At 41.4% G+C, this 10,000-nt stretch overlaps 1 protein-coding gene across 2 annotated transcripts in view; it reads left to right on the top strand.

Annotated features, from left to right (window-relative positions):
• LOC138003714 (kinesin-like protein KIF27) overlaps positions 1 to 10,000 on the top strand; it is a 34,691-nt gene that overhangs the window by 24,569 nt on the left and 122 nt on the right. The window contains exons 19-28 of one of the 2 annotated variants that reach the window (XM_068849929.1): positions 870 to 1,171; positions 2,642 to 2,843; positions 3,536 to 3,608; positions 4,298 to 4,433; positions 5,080 to 5,332; positions 5,587 to 5,765; positions 6,756 to 6,972; positions 8,101 to 8,186; positions 9,231 to 9,349; positions 9,602 to 10,000. The exon at positions 9,602 to 10,000 is cut by the window's right edge and continues 122 nt beyond it. In XM_068849929.1, the coding sequence (XP_068706030.1) occupies positions 870 to 1,171; positions 2,642 to 2,843; positions 3,536 to 3,608; positions 4,298 to 4,433; positions 5,080 to 5,332; positions 5,587 to 5,765; positions 6,756 to 6,972; positions 8,101 to 8,186; positions 9,231 to 9,349; positions 9,602 to 9,636 (1,602 nt within the window). In that variant the 3' untranslated portion in view covers positions 9,637 to 10,000. Of the gene's footprint in view, positions 1 to 869; positions 1,172 to 2,641; positions 2,844 to 3,535; positions 3,609 to 4,291; positions 4,434 to 5,079; positions 5,333 to 5,586; positions 5,766 to 6,755; positions 6,973 to 8,100; positions 8,187 to 9,230; positions 9,350 to 9,601 lie in introns of both variants that reach the window. The other variant, XM_068849922.1, reaches the window with a different exon arrangement.

Genomic DNA, 10,000 nt, shown 5'->3' with positions numbered 1-10,000 from the left:
GGTTTTGTGTTTGAGAGTTTTTTTTAGTAAATTGTTGAAAGTTGAGAATGCCGTTTGCTCAGCAGTGGTTGCGTCCACCATATAAGTGTCCATCATAGCAATATGTATGTCCATCTTAACTTGACGGGAATCAGCCACAGTAACGGCGTCAGTGTCACCACTTATAACTAGGTTTAGGGTGCGTTCGATTGACCGTATTCCGGAAAAGGAAGACATGGAATATAAGTTAGAAATTTTTCGTTTTTACGGAGATTTCTCATTAAAATTGTCAAATATCTGCTAAAATGCTATTTTAAACATATTTTTATTATCCTCGCTGCTTCGAATCCCCCCAAACATACCGTTTTAATCATCACTCCACGTATTTTTCGGTTCTTATTCCGGAATAGGGTCAATCGAACGCGCCCTTAGTGAGTGTAAAAAGCATTTTAGTACATTTCCTTTCACGTCCTCTGAAAAACATCAACATGAAAGCACACTATTCAATCGTCCATTCCCTATAATCACTTCAACGTCGTTCTTAACAATGCAGTTGTTGGTTTTTTCCCAGCATTTTCAGAATGGAACAAACGCAAAATAGAAACGATAGCGAATTGTTTTTTTTTTTCTTTTTTAGAGATGATTTCTGTAGCGTTTCCGTCACCGGTGCTAAGTGCTAAAGCTCACCAATAATTTTAGTGGTATATTTTGTCAAATGTCTCAGTGGTGAGGTATCGCAGAGCCCTATAGCATATTGCTTTTTTCCTCCTTTACTCTTATTTAAATATCTTGATTTCTTGGCTTTCATTGATAAATGGTAAACGATTTTTTTAGCTTGCGTGACGTTCAAACAAAGAATTAAAACGCACAGTTCACTTTTTACCTCTCAGGACAATGAAAAAATAAGCGCACTGCATGAAGAGAGAGAGAAGAAAGTTCAAGAACTAGAGATACACATCGACAGAATGAGAAATCAACATGACCAGCTTCAGAAAAAGCTCAAAGATGAAGGTGACAAGAAAAGCAAAATGGACAGAGAAATGCAAAAACAGCAACAAAAGATCAAAGAACTGGAAGATCAGATGAACCAGCAACAGAAAGTTTTAAAGAGAAAAACGGAGGAGGTAGCAGCTGCGCAGAGACGACTAAGGAATGTTAACAAGCATGGAACCGAAGTAGCCGAGAAGGAAAGGTGAAAGATTTTCGTTGTTGTCCCTTTCTTTTCTGTCCTCTGTCTAAGATGGCAGACACGAGGGGTCACGTTGCAGTAGCCTGCATGACAGACGCTTTATGAGCCAAGCGGGGCGGATGCGATATTTCGCGCGGAGCGCGACACGAGCGCGAGCTCTCCCCCTTGTCTCGCGCTTCGCGCCCGTGTCGCTTGGCTCATCTAGCGCCTGTCATGCAGGCTACGTTGCAGGGACATACTGCAGCGACATGTTCCAGCGACAAAAAGGTGTGTTGTACACACTGAGGCGAAACGCATTAGGGTCGTGTAGCGGGGACATGTAGCGGAGACAAAATCACAACATTTGCCATTGGTGACATTTGATATAGCCCTCTCGCGACTTCGTCGCTCGCTCGGCCTCTTCGCGGTCTAAAAACATTGTTTCGCTCACTGAACTCGTGCGGTCGATTTGTAGAAATTCTTTTGTTTGTTAAACAAGAAATTGAAATACCAAATTTTGGAAAATGTGACAACACGATGCCAACTTTTCCATTCTCTTTCTCCTTTTCTAACCTCATTTGAACCAGTTTAATTTTGAGACCAACTATACATAATTTAGACTTGCATAGCGATATTCACTGTTTATAAACAATTCTTATGATATTTAAATTTTGCGAACCACAGAACAAATGAACCTGTTTCGACAGCCAATAGATCTCTGGTTGGCACATTAATGACAAAAGGGGTGCTTTCCATTATGCCTGACCTTCAGGTCGGAGACCAGTGGAACTAACCAAGGAAAAATGGAACGACATTTTTCATCAAAAGCCAATTTCCAACCAGACCGAAGCGTTCCATTTTCGTTTCGGTCGGATCAGACCGACCGGTCAAAGAGGACCTCATCCAGAGGTGGTCCTAAATATTCCGGTCAGACCGAACCGAAACGGACCTTTCCATTTCACTACAGCCCGAAATTCCCGGAAATTTTGGAAAGCACCCTAGGAAAAGCACCCTAGGTAACTTAACGGTGAGTATCACTATTTTTGATAGACATCCTCACAGCTGGGAAAGATCTTATGGATATACCCACCACGAGTCCTCTAGGGACTTTCATTTTACAGATTAAGTCTAAGTGCCCATTTCAGTGATTAGGTCTAAACTTTCGTTTATCTTATTGCTATAGCAATATTTAGGTCTAGAAAGTGATTTAGAATGGTTGTTTTTTTAGAGTTATGGTTGATGTGTATATCCATGAGATCCTTGCCTCACAGCTGTCGTGGTCGTCTTTCTGTAAGCTATTTGTTTTAAATTAAGGAAAAATTGGCGATTTATCTCTATTTATACAACCAACGTTAAATATAACTTAACATCTTCGTATCCTTAATTATTTACAGGAAGTATTTAAAAAAGGAAGGATTTAAAAAATATAGCAATATGTTTTCTTCTATAAACTTGTTGACTTTGTCTTTGTTTGCACCATGTAATCTTCCTCAGCGATGAACAAGCCAAATTAGAACAGCGACGTCAGTGGTTAGACAGTGAAGTGGAGAAAGTTTTGAGAAGGAAAGAAGCCATGGAAGCTTTAGAGGAAGAATTGAAAAAGAGAGAGAAGATAATACGTAATAAGGAAGCTATGCTAGAAGAAAAGAGCGAATTGGAAATGAAGAAGCTACGCTCCAGTCAAGTGCTCACAAAGGTACTTGAGAATAATCTCACCGTTGCTTTGATTTTTCGCGCCACATTCTGCGCCAATCAGAGACAAAATCAATTGTGACTTGCTCGCGCTCATTTTCCCGCGCTTTGCTTTGATTTCTGATTGGGTCTAGTGGTGGTTTTCACCGTACGTTATCGGTGCCATGTTGGTGAAGGAAAGCAAGAGATTTCTCTTGAGCTTCTTTGATTCGTCCTCTAACCCTAACCAGAGATTGGTCGCGAACCACCTGTGAAGTGTTTTCACATGACGTCACGGCGCTATGTTGGAGGAGTGAAACAAAGAGACGGTTGGAGGAGTGGAATATTTTTTTGGGAATTGAACTCTATTTTTACGAAAATTCTTTCTTTTGTTTTAGTATGCAAATATGGCTGCTGGTAACATGAGCGAACACACTCTATTAATGAAGCCATTACTATGTTATTGGCCTATTTAAAAATCGCCTTATAAATATGTGACTCCCTGAATTGTGTAGAAGAGCTTCAGTGACACAAGGAAAATAACCGACAAGCACCTTTAATTTTTAAAGTCGCAAGGAGTTATCATTCCATCGTTGAAGTGAAAACCATTTTTTTGTCTATGGATAGGCCAAGCTTGGACGGATAAGCCTGTTAATTGCGCGTATTCCTGTTTTTTGTTTTGACTGTCTCATTCTTTCCTTTGTCTCGTATTTTTAGGACATTCTTCGTTTATCCAACCAACTTGGAGACGTAGACAAACAGATCAAGGAAAAAGGGAAAAATGTCGATGGTGATCATTTGCAAGCGTTCATTTATACTAATATGTTCAAATTCTCGTATTCAAAATATCAGGATTGAATCTTTAAATTAAGGCCGCTTTCCTTTTGCCAGAACTGGCCGGCCAGACCCCATTACTTTCCAAAGAAAATGCAACCATTTTAAGGAACACTTGCATGATATTCCTTCGTGATCGTCGAAGTGTGTTAATTTGAATGTGTTGTAGAGTTATTCTTTCCAAATGCCCTGTCTGGCCGGTCAGTTCTGTAAATGGGAAGCGCCCTAAGAGACTTTCTTATTAGAAGGGTTATAACTGGTGTACAGTATCACGTAACAGCAATGCTATGGTACCATATGAAACATCAATTATTGCTTAACAAAGTGCGCCCACTATTGTGACGTAATAGGTTGCCATAGCAACATGGAGCTTTCGTCTTTACTTGCTTATTTCTCAAATGAACTCAGTGATCCCCATTTTCTAATAGTAGAATAGTAATTAGCAATGTAAGATAGAACTATCGGCAAATTTTTAAAAAATTCATGGGAGCCAATCCAGAGCTACCTCAAATGTTTCGAAAAGTTAAGGTAGCTCTGCGTAAAGCGGAAGCGAAAGTGTTTCAAACGCATTTGGATATGTTCATCTGGAAAATGCGCCACGTTAAGGCTTTTTTCACTAATTTTAGAATTTTGTTCCAGAAACAGATGGGTTCTGCCAAAGTAAAATTTCAGAAAACATGTATACACTAGAAAGAACAAAAGATGAACTTTCAAAACAACGAGAACTCCTGGAACAGAAACTTCACGAAGGGTCTTTATTAGATCCCAAGGAAGAGAGAAGGTAATCCTCTCGCATGCTTATCTCTTGTGCCCAGAAATGCACTCACTCAGATACATGCCCTTTGTGACGTTAATTAACAATTAGACCCTTCGCCCGCAAGGGCTACGGGCCCTTTGACTATTGACGTGGCCCTTGAGGGCGAAGGATCTAATTGTTTTAGTATCACCAACTAGTCGGACAGAAAAGGCAATAATAAAGTTAGCAAATGCAAGTTGAAGAAATATTTATTTGGGAATAAAACGAAAGAAAGTGTCACGCTTTTCGCTACTCGAGGACTATTACTAATAGTCCTCTAGTAGCGTAGCCAACTAAAATGCAGGATTTGCATTAGTCCACTAGTTAGGTGATGCTAGTTGTCTGTATACCCAGACGCGAGCGATGTTGAAGTTTTGAAGAAGAGCAAGGGGATACTTTCTGAAGCTTAACAAAAGCGTGGTGCATGTACGTGTCGACATATCTGATGCTTGACGCATTCAAGGCTTCCCGCGCTTTTTTTCAGCTGCGTGTGATTGTCTCGTTTGATTACATGCGCTTACTGTGATTGGCCATATGAATTTAATACTCTTAATTTGGTCATGTGGTTGTAATTCTGAAACTGAATTGCCAGCTTTTGTGTTTTGTTCAGTGATACTTGTCTTCTTTAAAGGCTTATCGAGCTTGATGAGGGAATCGAAGCCCTGGAAGCCGCTATTGAATTTAACAGCGATGGTATTGCTGACAAACAGAAGGAACTAGACAGTGGACCGATGCTAACAGACAAAGACCGCGAGGGGCTGATGAACAAGCTAAGCAGCTTGGCTCCTGGGGAGGCCGCTTCTTTGTTATCAAAGTATTTTGAGAAGGTTGTGGAGCTGCGGGGAAACGAAAAGAAATTAAAACTGAAATGTAGCGATCAAGAGGTTAGTTGTGAGTTTTCTCTTTAGTGTGGCCATGAGGGCAAAGACGTCTAAATAAAGACATTACATTTTGATAAAGGTGGGTATCAAGCCAACACTTGAATGAACGTACCCCTTCTCGTTCCTTGTTTTTAATTTTTTTTTAAACATAAGTATGCCTTCTATCCGAAGTGATTTTCAAATTGAGGTAGAGAAAAGTTTGTTAGGGACGTATCGTGAAGATATGACCAATTGACCAATAATTTCTTGCTGTTAAGGTCCGTATACATGAACAAGAGCGTATCATCGGAGAGCTGAGTCGAGGATTACGTCACGCAGAAATGAAAGGGGACCGCAGACTAATTGAATATCAAAAGAAATACGAACAAAGGATTCAGTTTTTGATGAATAAACTCCGTGATGCCGAAGCCAATGAGGTGCCAGATGAAAGAATAAGGTAGTTCATTAATTGATATTGAGTAAAGCATCCATTTTTTCGGTTTTCTTCGTTGTCGTGTATTTGCACTGTGTTGTGTTGTCGTTCTTGCTTTACTAGACTTGCCACAAGTCGACCTCACGAGAATCCCAGGAGAAAATGTTTTGGCGAGCAAAGCGTGATTTTTCGTACGCGAAGCGGATGAGCTAGCGACGAAGTCGTTCCGCGCGCATCTACATGAGACGAAGGACTTTTCGAAAGTCTATTGCCTTACAAACGTGATCTTGAAAGATAAAGATAGGAGCGAGGATAATGCCGCACACACTTCGTTGCAGAATTGTCAACACGATAGTTAACGTTGTTTTCAATTGAGAATATCGAAGCAAAAATTGCTTTGGTTCTATTTTGATGAAAGCGGCGAATTGCTTAATGGAGAATCTGTTTTCACATTCTGAGCTAATGTTGTAGCAGTCGATGTTGAATTGACCGTGACAGTGCACAATCTTTTGTTTTCGGGTTCGTATGGATTCGCAAATTAGTTGCGCATAATTTAATCGAAAGATTTGGTTGGTTATCTTCCCGAAAAAAAGTGTGTTTTTTGCACCTTTAAGGCCAAACTATAATCAAAACAAATGGTGACCAAGTCACGTGCTTTTTCCCGCGCTCAGCGCCGGCTAAGCGTATTTGCTTTGCGTTTTGATTGGATGATTTGATCGTCTGCATGCGTTATGACTGGCCAATTGCAATGGCTTTAGGGCCTTGACTTTTACAAAAAAAACCGCAGTCATTGACTGATTAAGGAACGCCCGAAGTGGTATTTTAAAGAACTTGACTAGTACTTCAGGCAAAGGTTGCCAAAGGAGAGGTGCTCTTTATCATGTGACGGCTCTGATTATCTTCCCCTTAGTTACATTTTAAGTTGCGTGACTCTTGGCCATCTTACAGTTTTTGCACTTGTTTAGTAATCAAACTTGTGAGAAAAATTTATCAACATTCTTCTTGTTTCCGCAGTGAACTCGAAAGCAGGGCCCAGTTGCTTGAAAAAGACCTTTACTATTACAAGAAGACGAGTCGAGATCTCAAGAAAAAGTTACGCGAAAATATGGCTTCTAGTATGGGAACTAGTGTTGAGTCGGATGTTGTTGCAGCCCGTGGTGAACTTGAACCTCAGTACAGGAGTAGCGAGGCGCCTGGTAAGCAGTTGGCAGCTGAGGTTTCCCAGATGAAGGTAAATAAATGTCTTGCAGTTTGCTATTTTCTTTTATTTCTTTTTTTTTTTTTAACGGGATTAACCGTTTCAAACGGAACTAGCTGAAGTTAAAGCATATTGTCAATACAACGTTCGTCTTTGAGGATGAACTTGTGGGAACAGTGATTGTCATTACCAGACTTCTCTGCGTAGCGAATATTCCGCCCGTTCCCGGCTTAAACGAGCTGTGTCACGGCAGTGCAGTTCATTTTGCGTAGTTTTACCAGTTGCTCTCCCCTACTCGCTATGCAACGTAACTTTAATCCAGAAATTACTTTTAAAGAACATAAATTCAGAGCATCGGGACAAAAACGTGTCTGTCGAGAATACAGAATTTTAAGTTACTAACAACATTTTTGCCAATCCTTACCTCCTTCTGTATTCGCTGCTCTATTCAAACCTTCCTTCAATGTTATAAGTGAGTTATTTTTTATGTTAAAGTAAAGTAAATAAAGTGGTGCATTTATATAGCGGCTTTATCACAAACGTCCCAAAGGCGCTTTACAATGATCAATTTACCCCCAGCGGACTGGAAGTATATACAGGCGCGAATGGCAGCCGCTTCTAAGCAGTCCATGCATGCTGGTACTCATTTTACCGACCTCGGAAGGATGGAAAGCTGAGTGAACTTTAGCGGGAAAGAAGGTCGCCAAATATTCCAGTCTCGGCAGAACCGGGAATGGAGCCCGGGACCTTAGGGTTGGAAGGCAGAGATCTTACCACTGCGCCAACCCCTCCGCTTGGTTGTCAGTTCCCAGTTCCCAGTTCCCAGTTGCTGAAGTGGACTAAATTGCGTGGCACAGCCTGTTTAAAAGAGCGTGAGCGCGGTCGTCGCCTACACGTTTTCCATCTTGTTTGGTGCATTTTTTTCTCCAAAAAGATCACCAAGAAACCTTTCCAGTAGCTGGAGGAACGGATAATCCTACAAGATCTTTAATCTGCGTCAAATTTCAAAGTCGTGCGCTTCTGCAATGACAGAAAATGCGCAGTTGATAAATTTGGAATAATCTGCCACATAAAAGACAGATTTGATTACAATGTTAACTATGTGTTCGCAGCGAGACTGCGATTTGAGTATGATCGCGGATTTCAATTTATCTTTTCCAGCGCCCTCTCGCTGATAAAGTGTTAGGAGCTCCATCCCAGGCCTCCACACCTGTCAGAGTGTCCCGTAAAGACTTGCGGCAGTTGAGGTAAAAAGAAGTGTGCCGTCTGACCTTGGAACATTTAAAAAAATGATAAAGACTTTGAGATCTAAGGCGGCGACGTCGGCGAAAATTTGACCTGAAAATGTAACTTCGCACTATTGCAATGGACCAATTTAGATATATCAAAATTCAGTCCGATTATGTACTTATTGACTGAGTGGGAGGGCCGGACGGGAAAATATTTGACCTGAGGTCATGGCGTGCGTGAGGTCCGTGCTCCAAGACCGAGGGCCAAATATTTTCCTGTCCGGCCCTACCTAAACTCAGTCAATAAGCATTTTTATCATATGGCTTGTGTTTGTAGCCGATATAACGCGCGAACTCTGATTGGTCAATTGTGACTGAATTGTAGGGCATTATTCTCCCGTAATGCCCACGGGCCGATTACGGGCTTGCAAAAACAAAGCAAAAGGTAATTAAAAAGGCATATAATAAACTACTTACTAACCGAGCTAGCTCGAGCCGTACTGGGGAATATTGGCCCTCGGTCGTTTTTGTACGGACCTCGCTGCGCTCGGTCCGTACTGCCACGACCTCGGGCCAATATTTCCCTGGCAGTACGGCCCTCGCGCTCGGTTAGTAAGAACTTAATCATATGGGCTGTTTACACTATTCATGAGCACTCAGAGGATGAAGTTTGGACAAAATAAGTAACATAAATTTGCATAGAAATTTTATCTAATATTTTGTTTGCATTTGCTTTTCTGGCTGTAAATAACTTGGATGTTTAAGAGCGACCAAATCCTCTAAAATCGCATCGCACCGAGCAATACGTTTTCCTAGCAGGGCCGCACGGCTTTTTCCGGCCCTGCTCGGGCTAATGCGTATTGCCCTCATACGGGGATTTTCCCAGTAGTTTTACGATTAAAGCGCGCGCGGGGCCTTACGGACCATATGATAAATATGATATGTACTGAAACAATTATTCACCTCAGTGTCGGTGAAAGTGATGGATATTTAACTCGCCGACGGGAGCATCGACCAATAGTGACCTCCACTTCGGTGGGTGAATGTTATTTCTCGCTTCAGTTCCCATGAGGTGTCTCTTCGTAAATCCCAGTCCTCTGTGGCGAGCACTGTTCCCCAGGCACCAGGCCTCTTAGACGAAGACAACCCGGCCGTGGAGTCTGTTGACGATCTTGTGCAAGGCAAGTGTGATTTGTTGCGCTTAAAATCGTTGCTATTGTTCCAGCCATTCAAATGTGATCCAAGGATGCCAGTTACGCAAGAATGAAAGTTATATGAACGGTGCTTAAGACAGAAGAGATTTTTCCATTTCACGTTGTCGCTTTTCAGGGATGGACAAACTGTATTTCAAAAAACCGCACGTGCAGAGCGCGCGAAGCTGCTGGTCTTGTTAGGAAGGAAGCAGTCAATAATTTTACCTCATTTTCCAATAGATTCCATCGAGCAAAACAAGAATCCATGGGCATAGGAAAGCCAAGTGAGTGAACATGGTGACGTATGAATTTTCCGCTGAACTCATCACTCGAATTCATCGCTGTGATTATCAAGCCAGTTGCGTTCCGTCACATGTTTACACAAAGACAGTGAGTGAAGGGATTTAATCGAACGTTTCCTCGAAGGACCGTGATGGTAAAGGCAACGATAGAACGATTGGTTAAGATTAGTATTATTGTTTTTATAATCCATTGTAAGCATAATTTTCAGTTTCTTTTCGGATTCTTTTCACTCAGACATTGAAGCTTTGAAACCGTGACAAAGTTACTCAGACGTGCGTACATTTGACAAACGTTTTAAACTTTATACGCTGTATATATTAGAAGGTTCAAAACCTA

This window comes from Montipora foliosa, chromosome 1 (assembly GCF_036669935.1).
Source record: "Montipora foliosa isolate CH-2021 chromosome 1, ASM3666993v2, whole genome shotgun sequence".
NCBI classification, from domain to species: Eukaryota; Metazoa; Cnidaria; class Anthozoa; order Scleractinia; family Acroporidae; genus Montipora; species Montipora foliosa.
Note: the sequence above shows the minus strand (reverse complement) of the source record. Positions and strands in the feature narration are given on the sequence as shown.